The sequence below is a fragment of the Pseudophryne corroboree genome, chromosome 11 (assembly GCF_028390025.1).
Source record: "Pseudophryne corroboree isolate aPseCor3 chromosome 11, aPseCor3.hap2, whole genome shotgun sequence".
Classification (NCBI taxonomy): Eukaryota; Metazoa; Chordata; class Amphibia; order Anura; family Myobatrachidae; genus Pseudophryne; species Pseudophryne corroboree.
Window position 1 is genome coordinate 51,084,067 of NC_086454.1, and position 21,763 is coordinate 51,105,829.

The 21,763-nt window shown below is 47.0% G+C and overlaps 1 protein-coding gene across 1 annotated transcript in view; it reads right to left on the reverse strand.

The window, feature by feature from the left end:
- TPCN2 (two pore segment channel 2) overlaps nucleotides 1-21,763 on the reverse strand; it is a 118,950-nt gene that overhangs the window by 32,445 nt on the left and 64,742 nt on the right. The window contains exons 9-18 of the mRNA XM_063944225.1: nucleotides 19,936-20,001; nucleotides 16,864-16,928; nucleotides 15,963-16,066; nucleotides 13,252-13,333; nucleotides 13,063-13,149; nucleotides 11,841-11,960; nucleotides 8,575-8,634; nucleotides 8,369-8,497; nucleotides 5,806-5,855; nucleotides 4,487-4,586 (exon numbers count right to left, since the gene is read on the reverse strand). Coding sequence (XP_063800295.1) covers nucleotides 4,487-4,586; nucleotides 5,806-5,855; nucleotides 8,369-8,497; nucleotides 8,575-8,634; nucleotides 11,841-11,960; nucleotides 13,063-13,149; nucleotides 13,252-13,333; nucleotides 15,963-16,066; nucleotides 16,864-16,928; nucleotides 19,936-20,001 — 863 coding nt within the window. The remainder of the gene's footprint in view (nucleotides 1-4,486; nucleotides 4,587-5,805; nucleotides 5,856-8,368; nucleotides 8,498-8,574; nucleotides 8,635-11,840; nucleotides 11,961-13,062; nucleotides 13,150-13,251; nucleotides 13,334-15,962; nucleotides 16,067-16,863; nucleotides 16,929-19,935; nucleotides 20,002-21,763) is intronic.

The window sequence follows — 21,763 nt, forward strand, 5'->3', positions numbered from 1 at the left end:
GCCGCCGTAACCGGTTTCCTTGCTGCAATCATGTTAGGAATCGCCCAACTGGGAATACCCCTTTCCTTTAGAACTTTGGTCTCAAGAGCCAAGCCGTTAAACGAAGACAGTTCAGGTCTGGATGCAGGAATGGACCCTGCGACAACAGATCTTTTCTCTGCGGCAACCTCCAAGGTTCCTCCGCCAGGAGACTCCTCAGATCTGAATACCAACTCCTGCGCGTCCAGTCTGGTGCTATTAGGATAACCCACGTTCTTTCCCTTTTCACCTTCTTCAAAACTTGTGGTAGGAGAGGAAACGGTGGGAATATGTATACCAGATTGTAATGCCAAAGAAGTGACAATGCATCCACTGCCACTGCCTAAGGATCCCTTGACCTGGAGACATAGTTCGGAAATTGATGATTGTGTCGGGAGGCCATGAGGTCTACCTGAGGTAACCCCCACAGTCTTACAATCATGTTGAAAATCTGAGGGTGTATCCGGGATGCATGTCCTGACGGCTGAGATAATTTGCCTCCCAGTTGTCTACTTCGGGAATGAAGACCGCTGACAGAATTATGTACGCGATATTCTGCCCAGTATAGGATTCTTGCAGCTTCCTTTTGTGCCATTTGGCTCTTTGTTCCTCCTTGTCTGTTTATGTAAGCCGTCGCTGTGACATTGTCTGATTGAATGCTCACATGTTGACCCTTGACCAGGATCTCTGCCTGTAGAAGGGCATTGTAGATCGCTCGGAGTTCCAGTACATTTATGGGGAGATGGCTCACGCCCTGAGATCACCTCCCTTGGAACTGGTGCTCGCCTAGAACTGCGCCCCAACCTCTTAGACTTGCATCCGTTGTCAAAATGATCCAATTCCAAATTCCGAACCTCTTCCCCATTGCCAGGTTCCTATGAATTGACCACCAAGTCAACGAAATTCTGGTTTGAGATGACAGGCGTATATTCCTGTGAAGAGAGAGCCGTCTGCCTGCCCCCTGTGCGATTAAGTCCATCTGGAACATTAGCGAATGAAGTCTGCCGTACTGAATTGCTTCGAAAGATGCTACCATCTTCCCCAGAAGCCTTCTGCAAAGGTGTAGAGATACCGTCGGATTCAGCAGCACCTGTTGAACCATATGCCTGATATTTTGAATCTTGTCCGCTGGAAGAAAAACCCTGAGCTGAGTCATATCCAGAACCAGACCCAAGAATTGAAGTCTTTTGGAGGGACTCAAGTTGGATTTCTTGAAATTTATCATCCAACCGTGTTGAGTTAGGACCTGATGAGTCAATTCCGCATGTCTGATCAGGATGTCTGGAGCTGGGGCCTTGATCAAAAGGTCGTCCAGGTACGGTATTATAGTTACCCCAAAGGATCGTAACTTTGCCACCATTATTGCCATGATCTTCATGAATATCCTCAGAGCTGAGGATAGCCCGAATGGAAGCGCTCTTAATTGATAGTGGTTCTTCCCCACTGCAAACCGCAGATACGCCTGGTGTGGTACCCAGATTGGCACGTGTAGATATGAGTCCTTTATGTCCATCGACACCATGAATTCCTCTTGTTCCAAACCAGCTATGAGGGACTGTATCGATTCAGTCTTGAAGCGGTAAAATGTGAGAAATTGATTTAGGATCATCAGGTTTAGAATGGGTCTTACCAACCCGTCTGGTTTGGGTACCACAAAAAGATTTGAATAAAATCCCATTCCTCTATGTGGTACCGGCACTGCCATTATGATCTCTGATAAGATCAACTTTTGAATAGCGATTCCCTTGCCTTTAGAGGGCAGTGAGGTAAACCCGTAGTGAAGAATTGACTGTGAACTCTATTTTGTAAACCTGGGAGATAATATTGTTGACCCAGATCTCTGGAGTGGTTTTGGCCCACGCTTCCCAAAACTCCATCAACTATGCGCCCACCTTGGGAGAACCAAGGTGAGCTGGCAGTCTTTTCCGTGCGCTTAGAGTCCTGTTTTCGGCCGGTTGACTGGGAACGTCCTCTGCCTCTATTACCACGTGATTGTCCTCCATAACCTCTACCTCTGGCACGAAAGGACTGAGAACTGAACAAAGAGAAGGTTGGTCCTGAATATCCTTGTTTGGTCGTGGGCGTGGATTTTGGATATGGAGTAGGCGAATAGGTCGATTTTCCCGCAGAAGCCTGTGAGATCCATTTGTCCAATTCTGGACCGAACAAGGCCTCTCCTACAAATGGTATGGCCTCTACCGTCTTCTTGGATTCCGAATCCCGCTGCCACTCTCTAAGCCATAAAACACGTCTTGCCGACACTGCAAACGCGGAAATACGCGATACTATTCTAGTAGCATCTTTTGCTGTCTGACAGAGATAGGAGGCCGACTCGCGGATATGTTCCGCTAAACGGGAAATCTCTTCCTGGTTACCTTCTTCCAAAACCTCACTGACTATCTGACCAGCCCATGCCCCCATGGCTTTACTAACCCAGGCACTCACTAGCGCTGGTCTATGGGATGCTCCCGCTGCAACAAAAATGGACTTAAGTGCTGTATCCAACTTGTGGTCAGAGGCATTCTTTAATGTAGTAACATTGGGAATAGGTAAAATTGTCTTTCCGGACAATCTACCTAGGGAAGAGTCTACCACCGGTGGGCTCTCCCACTTTGTCATAACAGCTATCGGCAGAGGATAGTTAACCGTAAATTTATTTGGTAATTAGAAACGTTTATCGGGTTGTTTCCAGGCCTGACCCATCTGTTCTTGCAGCGTCTTGGGTATAGGAAATAGGGCTGTTTGAGGCTTTTGGGACTCAAACAAGTTAAATTCTTCCGGTTCCTTGACTTCATCGTCCTTGAAGCCAAGGACCTGTTCTACGGCATTAATAAGGGATTCCAATCCCTTCACATCAGAATCTTCATCTGATGGTGAAATATCTACAATCTCCTCCCCCGACTCCCTGTCCTCCTGATCTACCAAGAGACCTTCTTCTTCCTCCGACTCCTCCTGTACCACCTGAAGGGGTCATTTGACTGCCGGTCGTGGGGGTAAGTCTTATCATAAATTCCTCCATGGTTTTAGAGAATCACGCAGCCCATTCCTGATGTTGCCTACGAGATTCCACCATCTCTTTGGACAAATTTGCCAAGGCACTATGCCACGAACTAGAGGAACTGCTGCTCCCAGTTAGTGGGTGCACATATGTGTCGCACACTCCGGAGCTGCCCACACGTGTGCTCTTCCCGTCACATTTTGTACAAACATAATAAGTTTTTGTGGTTTTGGAAGGTGGTTTTGAAGCCATGTTTTATTAACACGTTCACCCACACATACACACTTTAATAAACAGTCCTGTCACTCTATTAAACTAGAAAAAGAGACAGACTGGAAGGAGAGGGGGGCAGAAACTAGGGAGTGCACAGCTGGATCCATCTATTAGTGAAATAATGTTACTACGTACCAGCATCTGATTTACAAACCCCACACCACCGATGTAACTGCAGGTAGATCAGGCTTGTCTCTTTCTGTCTCCCTCTGGCAGGAAATGAATGCCTCTCTGATGCTTCTCTTGCCAACCTGTCAGCAGAGCCTGAGAGAATAGGCAAATCCTGCAGTTAGAAGTGAGGAGTAGCTCCCTCCCCGTCTCTCCCGCCTGCAGAGAGCGCCTAAAGTGGCCGCCGCTTCAAAATATATAACACATCGTTTAGTAATGAAGGGGGGAAGCGCTATATATGAACTCAGTACGTAAATGCTCCTACCTCAGCGCCGACCCTTTCCGCGGCCCCCTCAGCACGGTCTCCCGCTGGCAAGGACCTGCGCCGCCGCTGCTGTCAGACTCATCCCAGACCCGGCATCCTAAACAGAGTAAAAACAATGCGCTAGCTGCCGGTTGCTAGGAGACAGGCTGCGCGGCCGCTGCTGCAGGGAGTGGGGACCCTGGTTGAGCGGCTGTCACTAGCGCCGGTCTTAGGGTATGCTCTGATCCGGGAAGATTCTACCTGCCGAGACGCTGCAGGGGAAGGGGGGAGAAGGGAAGTACTCATTGCGCTCGTCCGTGTGATCAGCGGATCCTTTGTGACAGGATCTTGGTCACCGATTACTCCTTCAGAGTAACTCAAAAAACGCGGTCTCACCCTTTATAGGTTATTGTACCTTGTATTCAAATAAAAGAAATTCCTAACAGGAGCCTGAGCTCCCCAATGGGCTTCTTCCTCCAAAGCACAATTTTTCAAACTGGAGGGAGAGGGACATGAAGAGGGAGGAGCCAGCTGAGCACTTCAAATAATTTGCATATACTGTGCCACCTCCGGTCTCAATTCTTCACACCCCAGCTGTATGAACTCCAGTGTCCCCTAGTGGATGACAGAGAAACATTGTTTCATAGTGTATATTACAGCAATATAAAAACATCAATACATTGTTCCAGACTGTATATTACAGCAATATTAGACACAGATACATTGCTGCACAGGGTACACTACATATTATAAAGCAACATCTAAGTCTCACCAGTCTTACACACCTTCATATTAGGGATAATTCTCAGAAATCTGAACACAATGAACATGTTGACAAGTCGGACCATCTCCCAGAGAGACAGCAGCCCCTGCATGTCCGGCTTCCTTTAATATACAGATAGAACTTCAATAATAGATACAAAGTCCAAGACATTATACTGAATGAACACACACACACACTATGGTTCCTTCTTTCTGCTGCAGTATTCTGTTCAGGATTTAATAGAAAGTATAAGGATGCTGCCAATATTTGACCTGGTAATTATCCTTCAGGTATGTGGAGGTGTAAATGATGTGGGAAAGGTACGTGGAGGTGTAAATGATGTGGGACAGGTATGTAGAGGTGTATATGATGTGGGACAGGGAGATAGAGGTGTAAATGATACGGGACAGGCAGGTAGAGGTGTAAATGATACGGGACAGGCAGGTAGAGGTGTAAATGATGTGGGGCAGGTATGTGGAGGTGTAAATGATGTAAGACAGGTATGTAGAGGTGTAAATGATGTGGGACAGGTATGTGGAGGTGTAAATGATGTGGGACAGGTATGAAGAGGTGTAAATGATGTGGGACAGGGAGATAGAGGTGTAAATGATACGGGACAGGCAGGTAGAGGTGTAAATGATACGGGACAGGCAGGTAGAGGTGTAAATGATGTGGGGCAGGTATGTGGAGGTGTAAATGATGTAAGACAGGTATGTAGAGGTGTAAATGATGTGGGACAGGTATGTGGAGGTGTAAATGATGTGGGACAGGTATGTGGAGGTGTAAATGATATGGAACAGGGACGTATAGGTGTAAAGGATATAGGACAAGTACGTGGAAGGTGTACCTGATGTGGGTAAGGGTCGTTGTATTAACGGAAGAGTGGTTTTAGAACTTCCAGATGGGAGCTAAACCTTGTATAAAACCACTGACAAATCACAGTGCTTTGGAGTACAGAAAATGTCTGTAAAAACTCAGTCATTTGACACGTTTGGAGAACCTCCAGAACTATTCTTGTGGTCACTAAAAGCCTTCAATGTGGTTCTGCTATCTTAGCGGTCATTTTTTTAGGGGGTCCAGGATAATTTTCCCCTATTTTCCATGCACTTTTGCAAGGTCACTTATTGTAGAAATATTGCGTTAACTTGCTGCAATTCCCGCAACACACCATTTACATTGAAACACGTGTTTGCGAGATAATCAAATCGTCCAACCATAGAAACAAACCGGTTTGTTTTTTGTTCTCTATATTTTACATATAAGTGATTCGGTTTCTATGTAACGGTTACAATGTACGGCGCCATATAAATACAGGATAATAAAAAATAAATGAGGACATACCAGCCGGGATGAGGGAAACTGTATTGTATGAAAGTAGCGATTTCCAGGACCTACAAAAGAACGGGGTTTATCGATTAACATTAGCTAAGATCGTTTCAAAGGGTGGCACTTGATATACCGGCTGTCGGGACCCCGGCGCTCACCATACAGACGCCGGAATCCCGACCGCCGGTTACCGACAAGTATTCTCCCTCTTGTGGTGTCCATGACACCCCTGCAGGGAGAATAAATAGCGTTGCGCATGTAGCGCGTCACCATGCCTGCAGCGTGGTGAGCGTAGCGAGCCTGCAAGGGGCTCTTTTGCGCTCACCCCACTGCCGGTAGTCCGGCGGTCGGGATCCCAAGCGCCGGGGAAACATACCACACCCGTTTCAAACACTGGGACACAATACCATGAAGAGAACACAACATTGTATACACCGCTAACACACTGGGTTTAAATCAGAAAAGCAAAACACTGACAATTCCCTTTTTATTCTGTACAGAGAGTCTGTAACTTTCGCAGTATCACTCAGGCTACAAAACTTCAACAGAACGGTTGAAATTAAAAACAAGAGACAAAGTACATTGGACCTTAATATGTGGACTTATGGCTGCAGATATTTTGAAGTCAAAATGTCACCCTGTCAATTTTACTAGTAAAGAATATGCAGGAATTGTCACTGAGGGGGACATTTACTAAGCAGTGATAAGAGCGGAGAAGTGAGCCACTAAAGAAGTTACCCATGACCAGGCACTAGATCCCAGCATTGCGAAACCAGCGTGCAGCCAGAGAGTCTGTAACCCACAGTGGCCTCAGTCAGCTGTATATCCCATGCCCCGGTTCTCACACCAAGGCTCAGACAGAGGGGTATATTCAATTGAAGTCGAAAGCTGCAGTTTGTCGAAAAGATGGCAGTTTTCGACTTTTTTTAGGTCGGAAGAGGTTCCTACCTATTCAATATAACCCCAAATTATTCATCAAGTCGAGGAATTCGACTTGTCGAAAAGCACGTGGATTGGCGGAATAGCTGCAGATTCGCGTGCTTCTGTTGAAAACAGGGCTCAAAACCTGAAAGGTTTTGGACCCCTTTTTGACCATCTCAATTCGACTTTAAAGAAAGTCGAAGTGAGCTGCAGGAGCACAGACGGGGAAGAGCCGCGGGTAGAGGGGGAGAGCAGCGCCGGAGGAGACGGGAGAGCCGCAGGCAGAGGGGGAAAGGAGCGCCGGAGGAAACGAGGAGGAAACGGGAGAGCAGCGGGCAGAGGGGGAGAGCAGCTCCAGAGGAGCCGGTGGGGGGAGGGGGGAGTGACGGGGAAGAGCCGCGGACAGACGGGGGAGAGCAGCGCTACAGCAGCGTAGCCGGAGGATGTCACAGCCGCAGCTCACAGCAGTGGCCACCCAGCCCCAGCAAGCGGGACCTCGCTTGCTGGAGCCAGGACCCTGCAGTGAGCGGCGGCTGTGACATCTTGCGGCCACGCTGCCCGCTGCTGTAGCGCTGCTCTCCCCCGTCTGCCTGCGTCTCTCTCCCGCCTCCTCCTTGTCTCCTCCGGCGCGGCTCTCCCCCATCTCAGCTCCTGCATCTATTCTCAATTCGACTTTTTTTTAAAGTCGAATTTAGATGATCATTGAATAGCCCAGGTCGGATCCATTCCGACAAATGAATGTCGAAATGGATCAGACTTCAATTGAATATACCCCTTAGTCGGACATGTCCACCTGCCCCTAGGTGAGCAACCATCACAGGCTCGTGTGGCAATCTGTAGAAGCTCTGTAATAACCTAGACCACAGCCATGGCTCAGCCACATGAAGGGGCTTACTCATAGCAAGTCACGACCCTTGGTCCTCTCCTTATACGACATGCACAGGACATCCACTCTTGACTAGGCACAAGGTGACTAGGAGTGAAATATGGACCAGGCAAACATGTTGCCACTGTTTTATACCCCCAGGCTAAGTCCTAGATGTACTTCCCCACCCAGACACAGCTAAAGCCCAGCAGCCCTAAACTCCTCCCCAATACCAGTCACCTGGCAGCTCCCCCCAGGAGGTATCCTATGGTGGTGCCTCAGTTATACTCTATGTAAATCTCCACTGCATACTTACCGACTTTTTGGCTGCTCTCTCCGGGAGAGAGCAGCCAGGTCGGATCAGCAGGGGGCGGGGAAGGGTAGTGACCACCAGAGGGGGCGGAGCGGGGGCAGGGTGAAGGCGGAACGGGGGCGTGGCTGATGGTTTACGTTATTTAAGCCCCACCCCTCTGTATAATGCCGCTATAACCGGCATTATACTGCGGGGGGCTTGGCTATGATGACGCGATTCAATAAGAATCGCATCATCGACTGCCCACTTTACTCACTAAGTGGGCGGTCCGGGCAGGGGGGAGCATGGAAATCAGAAGACTTGCCTGCTTTTCCTGGGGGCCAGGAGGGTCACCCGATTTTCGGGAGCCTCCCGGCCATTCCGGGAGAGTAGGCAAGTATGCTCCACTGTCCTCATCGGCAGCCTGAGTGGAAAAAAAAAACCCACAGAAAACATAAGACAGAATAAAAAAAACACCTTACTAAATCCAGAAGCCTTACCAGTAGAACGAATGTAAGGAATCCGTCAAAGATGTTACTATTGTACGAGATGTAGCCTTTAAATCCCAGGGCAAAGACTTTCAGTGACATCTCAAGGACGTAGTACAGAATGAAGAAGCAGTTGATGGCCTGGTATATAGATAGAAGAATATGTTAGAGGATACGCTAAGCACAGAGCTACAATACCCCACTCTACAAATACTCACGCCCAAAGAGAAGTCGTCTCGATCGCTCCCGGATTTTTCTGCATCTACCATCAAGACAACCTGGAATGACATCACAAATATCACACTTCGTCTAATCATGCATTAAAGGCAGATGGCCCGATACTTTATTACACAAGTACCGGAATATCCAAATATCACATGACAACAAGTGCAACGGTTACAGTATCGATAGAGGAGGGAGTTTATTAACCGTGAGCTGTAGCGACAGATAAAGGCCACAGTACAACAGCTGGAGACCATGTATATCTTATGCTAGGTAGCACTGGAAGGAAGCACTCGCATAATCCACCATAAGATGAAGGCGTCAACGGAACAAACGTCACACACTTGTCACTTCACTGTCTGACCTATGTGTCAGCATTGTACCTGCATCAGTTTCCACAAAGATAACTATTGCAGAATTTTAAAAAAACCTCCTCTTAATGCAAATTTGATTTTATATTTAAGTACGTGTGCATGCGTGCGTGCGTGCGTGTTTGTCAATTTTTGGGATGCATTGGATTTCTTCTATTAACACTTTTTTGCCTCAATTTAATTGTTCCAAGTGTTGTTACAAATGCAATACAGTAAGCTCAGATGCCAAGTCTATTTGTATGTACAATTCATTCACAATGGTGTATATATGCTTATACATCTACACAAATCAGATCTGGGATCTGTTATTTTTATGAAGTGTTTTGTTGTAATCTGGAGCACCAAACACATCAAAGGGAATGCTTGTATTGTGTTTGCAGCTCATATATGAATATGCTAGGACACATACGTCTGGATACTACTCTGCCCCCTTTCTGCCCCGCTCCCGTTTTGTCCACTGATCTGCTCTTACCCAACCCATCCCTCCCGTTAGCCTGCCCCCTCTGTCTACTGTCCTGTCCCGCACAGCTTCCTCCCGCAGCTGCATACTTACCTGTTTCCTGTGGGTACTCCTCGTCTCCGGCTAGACTAAGGTCCTTCTTGCTGCTCCCGTTGGCGGACTGGAGCACCTATGGCACCCACTGCACACGCACGTTGGAGACGGGACAGACCGTAGTAGATTTTTATACTGATGCCTCCAAATAGGCAATACTTCCGTCTACTTCCAACTGTGCAGATTCTGCAGTCTGACATTCCATCGATCAGCCTTGCCTATGTCAGTACGGTATCCGGACTCTGGGCCGACACCACTTAGGTCAACACTCATTAGGTCGATACCATTGGTCGACAAGTGGCTAGGTCGACACTACAAATAGGTCGACGCAGCCATTAGGTTGACATGAACAAGGTCGACATGCAAAAAATGCATGTCGACATGAGCTTTTCAAAAAAATGTCACCCATTATTTTAACTTTTTCATACTTCACAATCCACGTGGACTACGATTGGGAACGGTAACCTGTGCATGCGAGGGGACACGGTGCACTAATTGGGGTTCCCAGTCCCTTTACGAAGAAAACGACACCAAGAAAAATGCATGTCTACCTTTTTTCATGTTGACCTGAAGACCGTGTCGACCAATAGGTGTCGACTTAACGGGTGTCGGCCAAGACACTGTCAACCCTGAGTCCCATACCTGTCAGAACAACCTGTCACAGCCCAGTTTCCCTTCAGTCATACGAATACATGCGATTTCCACATGCGTACGGTTCTGCATCACCAGTAATTGCGTGTGCTCTGTTCTGTAGCATGTTCAGTGCGCCAACACGCAAGATCCACCAAGCATACATACTCTCCCATGTAAGGTTCCAGGGCTTGTCCTGCACTTATATTATGAGGATGACTATTTTATTACCCTTGGATACGGACACAGTACACTATATACATAAAAAAAGACAAATATTCAGCGCAAAAAGAAAGGTAATAATATATGAATTAGCACCACAGTCCTGATAATATCCTTGAATACCAAGTGCCGCTCCGAAGTAGTAACTCTGAATTACTTCCTTGTCCAAACAGTCATTCAAAAGGTTAACCCTTGATAAGAGAGCGCATCAATAGTTAAAAGTACCAAAATGTTTAAATACTTTAAAATAAATACATTAAAACATACAAATGGACAATAGATCATCAACAGACTAACCCTGAATAACATATATACAAAAATTTCATATTAAATAGTTACCAGTGAATTATAGCATGGCCACGGAAATAGTTCATTACACCTCAGGTAAGTATATGCCTGAATAAGTATACAATAAGTATACAATGATACTTTTAACTATTTATGCGCTCTCTTATCAAGGGTAATCCTCTGAATGACAATACATACAGACCGCAGTGTTCCGCAGTCAAGGATGACAAAAAGAAAAAAATCTGCAGGTCAAAAAGTAAATACGGATACAAAGCATCTATTTCAGTGGTTCCCAAACTGTGTGCCGTGGCACCCTGGGGTGCCTCGGGACACTTGCAGGGGTGCCTCGGGTTGGTGGTCCAGAACCAATTCAAATTCTGCATGGTCAATGTAAAAAGCAAAACCAGTGTTAATGGCTGACAATCATAAAATATATTGACAATCAGAAGCAAATCTTGTCCCTCACCACATAAGTTACCCCTAAGGATGACCTATAAAGACAATTTATTTTATTTAATATTTCTTTCTAAATTTTTCAATAAGAAACTATTGGCTTAGGGGTGCCGTGAAAAAAATTCTCATACTCTAGGGTGCCGTGATTCAGAAAAGTTTGGGAACCACTGATCTATTTCATGTTACAGGCAGTAGATACGACGTCAGCTGTAGGTATATGATAAATGTAAAGGGCCCCACACACTAGAACGAGTTTGTGCAATTTCAGCTCAATTCGGTCAATCGGGACGATATATCGTGGGAAATCGTGCATTTTTGGTGTGTATACGATCCGATCCGATGCGCGGCCCCGTGAGCATCGGATTGGATCCTCCAGGTCGTTAGTGCTGCACTCGTGATATGTCATAATCAAATGGAATTGTACAGAAAAAAAGTGTGCTTTTTGTGCTCACGATATACCGCATGCGATCTACAGTAAGAAGTTTGAAGCACCCTAATCCAGCCCATCAGATGTATCTGATGGTACCTGTGAATGCGTGCTATACATCGCATATGTCGGCGCTTGACATATCGTATGCGATGTATAGCATGCTCAAAAAAGTCAAATTGTACCAAATCGTTTGGAATCGAATGTAAACACTCCCGGGAAGCTACCAGGAGTGTTCAAGGGAAATATTATGCGATTTCACCAACTGATACATCGTTCTAGTATATGGGGCCCTTAAATGTTGCACCTGCTACTTACACAGATAGAGAGGAGATTGGCCAGCGCAACAAAGTTCCCCAGGTAGTCAAAGTAGCGATGACTACCAACGATCTGCAGAACTTGCAGGAACTTGGACTGATACGCAGGTTGTGGAGGGTGCTGTAAAGAAACGTTACTATTAAATTCAGAAATCTATAGAACTCAGTAGCTCAGTGCCAGCGAATGTACTGGTGGGGCTAGTCTTCGAATGACCACTATTAAATTAGTAATACGTATCTAATATTTGAGGCAACACAAACCGGAGGTGATAGAATTTACCAAGGAGTCTAACCTCTTTACTCATTTGTATCTTACCCCTAGGTAGCAGCTTAATAATCTCCCTAACTCTCCATAGACATTCAGATACTGTTTACAAAATTCCAGTCATAATTAAGACGAACCTGGGCGAAATTTTACTGAGTTTAGCGGCCGTGCAGGATGCTGGATGAACTCAGACGTTTTTTTTAAAGGGGCAATAATTTACCAGGCTAAACCATGCCTTATAAATGATTGCCCCTTTAAATTCAGCCGGTATCCTGCACGCCTGCTGAATTAGGATTTCATTACATCCCGGCCCAAGTTTTTATGTTGGTGGATATTTTCCACCAACACAAGCCCGTACTAAAGCTATAAGGGCATAATTCAGACCTGATCGTAGCCGTGCAAAATTTTGCACAGGCGGCGATGCTTTTGTATCTGAAGAGTAGCTCCCTACCAGCTCATCTCATGCGCCCTGGCAGGGAGCTACCCGTTGCTCTCCGGGTTGACGTCATGCAGCCACCCCGGACCGTGCCCCCAAACCGGCGGCGGCCCACCCAGCGAACGCCTCTGCCTGTCAATCAGGCAGAGGCAATCGCTGGGCAGAGATGCCGATCGCATTTCTCTGGCATGCGCCGGCGCGCTGCGGTGTCGGCGCAGTTCAGACCTCATCGCCTGCTGTGCGAAAACGCACAGCAGCGATCAGGTCTGAATTAGCCCCTAAAGGCAGAGCGAGCAAAGGGCGGCCATGTAAGTGCAATACCCAAACCTTTATTTCCCATGACAGGACTATCTTGTATCTGCTTCTTTATACACTATAAGTAGACTGGCTTCAGTCAGCTCTGTATAGAGTGAATTATCATAACTTGCAATTTACTGTGAGCGCATCATTTATATAGGAGTTAATAAAAATAGATGTGGGTGGTACACAAGACATGTTTTCATTGTACAGTATACACAATACCTGTCTGACCGGATCTTTATCAAGCTCATCGAACAGTTTTTGAAACATCTCTGCGGAGATCACACCGCTGGAGCAGGACTGCGCTTTCTGGAAAGGCATACAGAGAAACCTATAGGCATTTGGGAAAGAATGACTGCAGAATTACATGTAGTCGGCAGAACACGTTATTCATCCTTCCTGGGCCGTTACCTCCAGGATCACCATTTTACAGTAGGTGTTCATCTTGACATTCTGTAACACTTTAATGAATGTTTCACAGTCTATGCAGGCCCTAAATAAAGGGGAAAGAAAAAGACATTTTGATTCCTGAATACTCGTACAGCTGGAAAGTAGTGGTTATAGGCCTTAGAGGTGTGATGTTACAATGCATGGACTGCAATATGGTACGGATACAGGGACAAGCACTATGGAGCAGTATACACGCTAACAATACAGGGCCTAGTTCAGACATGACCGTAGATGCACATCCACGATCAATTTCTTTGACATGCACGGGGACGACCAGCACAGGGCACGCCGGAACCTGCCCCCCGAACACACACGCGCGATGCCCTTGCATATTTTGAGTAGCTCCCTGCCTATGCAGCATAGGTGCAAAGGAAGACGGCTACCTGCCATGTAAAGGATCGCAGCGGCTGCGTGCAACGTCACACAGCGAGCTGCAGCCCGCCCTGCAAACAGTCCGGACACGCCTGCGTTGTCCGGACCGCGCCCATAAAATGGAGCATCGATGCCCACAAAACGACACCACGTTCCCGTCACCCTCCAGGTCTTAAACTGCGATTTGAAGGGAACACAGTTTAGGACTTTGCACATGCGCGTACTGGCATGCGCAGAATTCACTGAATAGCGATTTTAGCACATCTGCGACAGGGTCTGAATCAGCCCCATAATAAGTAATGCTTTTATCCTGTAGTTGGCATTACTACTAATAGCACAAGCTGTTCATGTTATATCAGAGGCCTACTGTATTCTACCAGTGACTAAGAGACCAGAGAACGCAGTTTCCTCATGTGCCAATAGGGGAGAACAGACTTACTCCATGTACACATTGGAGGGAATTCAATTGCCTGCAAACCCTTCGCCCGGCCAAATCTGCACAGCACCCGCCGCGCTTTACGGCAGAGGTATCACACACAAAAGTGTTTGCTACCTCATAGGGTATCGAGCACTTTTGTGCGAATCGGGCATTTGGCAGGTAGAGCGAAGGGTGCGAGACAGGGTGCTGTTGCCAGTGTTTAAAATTGGCAGCAACGGCAATTCGCACCCTTCACCGGCAACTGAATCCCCCCCCCTTCCACCTCCATAATGCGATATATTGTTCGGATGCGGATTGAAACAATATATCATACACATCGTGTAGTATCTACGGGCAATTACGCGCTCCCACGGGTCATACCGTCGGGCATGCTGCACTCCAAATGGAACGATGGCATGTGGTGAGTAACAATATATTGTGCCATCTCATCGTAAAGAGTTTGGGCGGTGCTATATAGCGTACCATCGGTCGTTCAGTCAGCTGGGGTAAACATCGGTCTGATGTGTACCCAACCTTACTGATTGGAGGCAAGGTACTATTGAAGTTCTATTAAAGCCCCTTCTCTTTGGATAAGCTCTTCAGCCAAGAAACAAGAGTGCAATAGTGGGGTAACTGTTGGTTCTTTCACACCTCTACATACAGGGGGTTTATTATTTCTACCTATACTTTGTGTAGCTTAGACCTACGGGTATTGCTAGTAACAAAAGCTGACACTTGGATATAGAAGGTGAAAAACGGTAAACACAAAACACTCCTTTTAATTTCGGTTATCGGACAGACCTCTTTCTCTAGAGAATGGGGGAACAGCTGGTGGTGTAGAGAAGAAGCACATTCTGTCCAATTAATCAGTCAATATCTTGGTCAGGACAGATCTGTACATGCCAGACATTCAAGATCCCCAAACCACCTCTCAGTGTGCTAGACACTTCTCTCCTTATAGGATAGGGAACACAGTATGGATGTCCCACAATAACGTCTTGCAGGTCACCAGTCTCTTGGAGCTGCGTGTAATGTTCTCTATGGAGGAACATTATAAATGATGTACAGTAGATACCATTCTGAGCGCAGTGTTCCACACAGACGCTACAGATAAATATAGATAAAGCCTCGTCATGGATGGTCCATAAGACAGGTGAGGCCCAGAAGGGGCGACTTCTCCAGCTTGTGGGACAGCTAGTAGCGGCCGCCTGCATCTAGCCTTGGAGACTGTAACCTTATCAGCTCTTCTTCTGTATTATACAGTGTAAATGCTGGGTCCCTGCTTAACAGGATAAATAGAGAGCGGCCCAGGTCAGGGAACACTAACCCATAGTATTATTGGTAAGATAAATTATTTCGTATACAGGTACACTCACCGATTATCCAGCACCTCTTTTAATCCGGACACATCAGGTGTCGGGGGAAATTAGTCTGTGGGTGGGAGTTAGGATGCGGGAGGTGCTTATATAGGCTGCGGGAGGTCTTAGATCAGCAGCAGGAGGCTTAGTTAGGCTGGGGGCGGGGAGACAGGTTGCGGGCGGGGAGACAGGCTGCGGGCAGGGAATCGGGCGGAGAATCGGGCTGCAGGCGGAGAATTGGGCTGCGGGCGGAGAATCGGGCTGCGTGGCAGAGTTCAGCTGTAGGAGACACACAGGATAGAATTAGGCTGCAAGGGGGATGGGGGGTGTCAGGATGCTGCCAACACCACCGTCACTGAAACAACCCATAATCCGGGAATTTTTTTTAAACCGGCACAGTGCTGGAACCGGATTATCGGTGGTGTATCTGTAGTTGAATTTAACTGGAAAGCCATTTAAAAATCCACCTATACGCAGCCATTAGTAAATAATGCCCAAATAAATAATAATAATATCCGTCTTACTCCTGGTAACAATCGTGGGATGATAACTCCCTGTAGAATGACAGGACTTCAAATGCTGCTCGGATCCCCAGTCGCCGTCTGAGCAATGACGCCTGCACCGATTTCTGAAGGGGAAGAAGCAAAGAAGCAATGATGCAGAGCGTATTGAGAAACAGGTTACTATCGGGGGGATGCCTTTTGCAATATCCATGCAGATTTGATACATGACAGCACATTAATATTCCCACAAATACCTTTCATGCCTATGCTCCCGCAATGTACAGTAGACCCCTGATTATCACGGAAATTCTCCCAGACTCCTGGGAGAGCATGATACAATCCCTGGCCCCGCCCAAATCCAAAGTGAAATGGGTGGGGTTTGAGCATGCAAATAGCATTGCCACACCCCCTGCTCTTGCCAGTAGCAGGCCCCAGTGGAATGCAAATATAAAAAACAGCTATGAATAACTTGAGCTATAAGGGAGGCTAAACTCAGCAGTATTTTAAGAGAGAAATGTAAAAGATCAAACTAATTGAAAGGTTGCCAACGAAAGACGACAGGCGGGAAGGAGGAAGAAGTGCAATGTGCAACTCTTACAGTAGCCGGGGACCTGGCGGATGTGGAAAACAGAGAGTGCAGGGGGGGGGGGGATGTAATGAAGTCCGAGTTTCGGCGGCCGTGCGGGATGCCGGTCCAACTCGGATGTTTTTTGTAAAGGGGCAATGTATGGTTTAGCCGTGTACATGACTGTCCCTTTAAAAGAGGTCCGAGTCTGGACGGCACCTGGCCTCCGAATTTGGACTTCATCCCATCCCGCCCTGGAAGAGAAGCAAAAACAATTGTTTTATTCTATTTTAACTGATAGTTCTGGATATTCTTTAATCTTGTGATTTAGCAATATAATTACACAAAAATGCTTACCATTAGATAGCCCCGAAACTGATTGTATATAATGGCTGTCAGCAAGTTCATTAGAATCAGACTCCCTATTGGTGGAAACAGGGGTAAGTAAAAAAAAAAGAAAACCTGGTTAATTAGCATAAAAACATAAATAAGTTATTAAACCATGAAAGAAGCTGTCCGAATTTAGGCAGGGCAATTCCGATTCAAACATGTCTTTAATGAGGCTAGGGAGTTACAGTAGCAGGTATTTTCCATTCGTTGCTGAGGGGGATACTACAGCTGCACAAGGCTCGCTCCCGTGGGCGTGGCTATGCCAACATGCAACATGACCACACCCCACCGCACCCAGATTCATTTCTGTAGGTATGTCAAAATACAACCGACAGGGGTTACCATCTTATGGGCTGTACAAATGTTAATGAGTCTACATATTAGCAAATCAGCAGGAATCCCCGGAATTATTTCCATTTTAGCCACAATTTATCACATAGGCCTAAAGCCCAAATCTGCAGACTGCAACAGATAACCAAACAGGTGGATGGAACCATTCACCCGCTCCGCTCAAATCGCTCTGCCTTGATCAATGTGATGGTAAACCCTCCAATATCAATCCATGGAGGTAGAATTATTACATCATCCTTACACACTTTCTGATACTGCATATTTCATCTTCTGACTTCATTCTAACTTTCCCTTTTCACAAAAGCATTAAACATCGGAAAACCCACAAGGACAGTTAAACGGTCCCCGTATCCTGATCTTTACCAAAATATCGCCTTTATTGTGAGATATAACAAAAAAAGTCGTCAAAATTTTTTTAAAAAGAATCCTGCAATGCTTTTAAGAGATATTGGGGCGGTTTTATTAACCCTTCTAAAGACAAGTGGATGTGTTGCCCGTAGCAGCGACTATTTTATAGAATGTACTAGGTAAGGCATTCCCAACCTCACTCCAGTCCAGGTTTTAGGGATATCCAGGCTGCAGCACAGATCATTATTCAATCAAAATAACCAAGCTACTAATTAAGTCACCTGTGTTCAAGCAGGGACATCACGAAAACCTGCACTGTTAGTGTGCCTTGAGGACAGAGGTTGGGAATGCCTGTACTAGTTAAAGGATATAGCTATAATCTGATTGGTTGCAGAGGGCCACGCCTCCCTTTTTTGATAAATCTCCATATTCTCAGCATACGGCTCAGTACAAATGCCATAATCACACATTTAAAAAAGAAAACCCCCGCGATCGCACCAATCACACCCCCATTCGGAAGCCGCCGCCCCCGTTTCCCAACTGCCGCTCCCGCAACACTCTGTCTCCACCTTGGAAACGGAGCGTTGCTGCCCCCCCCCCCTCTCCCGCCCCATGAGCGCCTCTGCCAGTCAATCAGGCAGAGGCGTTCGCATTTACTGCGGGTCACCCGCAGTAAATGCGAGCGCATGCGCAGGAAGGCCCCTTCGCATACACCTGAAAGGCAAAGGCAAAAATTCCCGTTGGATCGCAATTTGCGGTGATCCAACCTGAGGGCCAAATTCAGACCTGGTTGCTGCAGCGGCAATGATCGCAGGCTGAAGCCCAGTGAGGTGTGCCCACGTGCAGCAGCCACCACGATTGTGCGCACACAGTGAGATGCCAAGGCCTCTCACTGGTGCGATCGCCTCTGTCTGATTGAGAGGCAGAGGTGGTCGCAGGGCAGAAGGGGAAGTGTCGGTGGCACTGAGGGGGGGGCGGGGATGCGGTCTGGACAACGCCGGCGTGTCCGGACCGTTTGCGTGATGTCACAGGCATCCACTGCGGACAAAGACATGCAGTTAGGCTGCGCTGGCAGGGAGCTACTCTTCAGGTGCGAAAGCATCGACGCTGTGTGATGATTTTGCATGTCTGCGGGGGGGGGGGGGGGGGGAGGAGTAGGGCCTGACATGCGGGGGCGGACTAGCCCTATGCTGGGCGTCCCCGATTAGGGGAATTAAGCCCAATATAAGATAATCCATTTTAAATTCAGACAAATGGAACTAGTCTACAGATTAGCTAATTACAGCTGGAATATTGATAATACTTGAACAAAATGTGATCTATCACCTGACACTAGATGGCGATCATTGGGATACAGCAAGTTATTGTATTAAAGGATCAACTGATAATATCGTATCTGCTGCCATGACAGTTCATAGTCTTATGTACAGTATAATAAAGTGCTTAGTACTAGACTATGAAAGGATCTTTTTCGATAAATACACAGAGAAGTTCTACTGAGGAGTAGCTGAAACAGACCCACGGCGCTAAATATTGCTAGTGGTTCATTAATCAATATAGAGACGTAAACAAGCAACAAAACACAGGCGACAACATTACTGCCTCACACAGCACTGAGGTCATAGGTTCGATTCACACCATGGCTCTATCTGTGTGGAGTTTGTATATTCTCCCCGTGCTTGCGTGGGTTTCCTCCGGGTGCTCCGGTTTCCTCCCACAATCCAAAAATATATAGTGTTCACTCTAGGCTGTTTTAGCAGGGCGCCGCGCCCTGCCCGTTTTTTAACAGGCAAAACCCGCCCTGCCCCTTTTGCGGCGCCCTGCTAGAACAGCCGCCCGCTCCCTGCCCTCCCGGCGTGTATAGATGCCGTGCGCATGCGCGCGGCATCCATTCACGCATTGGGAGAGGGCTGGGGGAAGCCCAGCACCGACGGAAGTGCTGGGCACGCCCCCAACAGTGACGTCGCCGGCCACAGACGCTCTCTATAGTAGCGTCTGTGGGCCGCACCGCCCCCTAAAATTACGGCGGCGTGGCCACGCCCCCTAATTTGCGTGGCCGCGCCCCCATTTCGGCCGCGCGCGCACATGTGCCCCCGGAGTCCGGCGCCCTGCCCCTTTTCACTCCTAGAGTGAACACTAAATATACTGGTAGGTTAATTGGATCCCAACAAAAATTAACCCCTAGTATAAATGTGTGTGTGTACATGTGTTAGGGAATATAGATTGTAAGCTCCACTGGGGCAGGGACCGATATGAATGGCCAAATATTCTCTATAAAGCGCTGCGGAATATGTGTGCGTTGTATAAATAACTGGTAATAAATAAAATAATACAACTCACCGATCACTGTGAATATGATGAAGAAGAGGGAGTAAGCTCTGTTGAATGAATAGGCCGGAAGCATAACTAGCAGAGGAGGGAAAGAAGCTCTCAGGTTACTTCATCAGAGTCACAAACTGCACAATAACAAAGTACAGGGTTATTGTTTTCCCCAACGTGTTCTAGGCACAACATATCACATAGATCTGCACAGAGACTCTGCTCGTTGGATTAGAAAAGATGCAGATGTATATTATTAAACAGAGGTTTGCATTTTTATTTGTAAACATTACACAATGCAATAGAAAACATCAACAAGTCAAAAGGTCGACATGAGTTTTTTAATTTTTTTTGGGTGTTGTTTTCGCCGTACAGTGACCGGGAACCCCAATTAGTGCACCGTGTCCCCTCGCATGGCGAGCGAATGGGCAAGGTGCCAGATTACTGTTCCCAATCGTAGTCCACGTGGATCGTAAAGTATGAAAAAGTAAAAAAAAAAAATTTTTAAACTCATGTGGAACTTTTGACCTGTCGACCTAGAACATGTCGATCTAGAGACCCTGTCGACCTAGTTACTGTCGACCAATAGTGGTCGACCTAGACACCGTCGATCTCAGTATTGTCGACCTAGAGACTGGATACCATTTTACTATAAAACGGACACAACCACTTGCTGTGATTGGATGCTGACCCGCTGGCACTGTTGGCGCACACCTGCTTCTCTCTTCATAAGGAGAAATAACCGTCTATGGTTCCTGCACTACCAGCAGAATATGCAGCCACGCGGCCCATCCCATAATGTGTAAGGTGCATCAAGTTCATCGATTTGCATATACATAACTGCATGCAGATGAAGAACTAAAACCTTGAAAATAAAACATCGCTGCAACATTTGCAAGATTGTAGGTCCTGATGGTATTTATGGGCATATAAAGCCCAGATGGTGAAAGAGGCATCTCATTGGAGGTAACCGGTGACTCCTAATTACCGCCACTAACAGAACACTGGTAAGACGAAAATAAAATGTCTGTAAAAGCAAAGATTCTGCCACGCTAACTCAGGAATGCCCCCCTAAATGTGCACTCTACATCTGCAAGCTTACTTAAATATCTAAACCCACAATATGGAGACAGGGTGAGAAACGCTACAGGGAACCGTGCTTCAAGAATAAAGCGACATATTAAATACTTTATAAAGATGTGAAAAATAATATGCACAAGAAGCGTACGGTGGAATAGGGTTATACAAAAAAATGACACTTTAAGAATAGATGTTCACTCATTTCTCTAGCATCCATAAGGGATATTGGGGAGACTTAGTACAATGGGGTATAGACTGGGTCCAAAGGAGCCGGTGCACTTTAAATTTCTTCAACTGGGTGTGCTGGCTCCTCCCCTCTATGCCCCCTCCCACAGGCAGTTTAGAAAAAAGTGCCCTCAGGAGAGTTTTCTCCAGTTTCTTTTCAATCTTTATTATTTTCGGTATGCTGTTTGGGCAACAGCATACCTGCGCCGTGGGAGTTAGGAGGGGGGGGGGGGGGGGGTCACCGGCCTTGCAAAGGTGTCAGAGCTGCTTCCCCGTTGCAGGACCACCGTCCTGAGAGGTTGTTGTACAGCGGGGCACTGCGCCTTGGTGGTCACAACCGCAGCACTCCGCACACCCCTAACATTAGCCTGAAGGTGACATCGGTAGTGAGTACAAACCGGGGGCCCCGCTAGAGCTCCCCTGCGTACACTGGCAGTGGTGGGTAAAACTAGCACTTGTGTGATGTTTTCTACTCATGGGAGACTTTTGCCAGTATAAAAACTACAGAAACTCTGGCGCCATTACAGGGGGTGGAGCTTCCTCA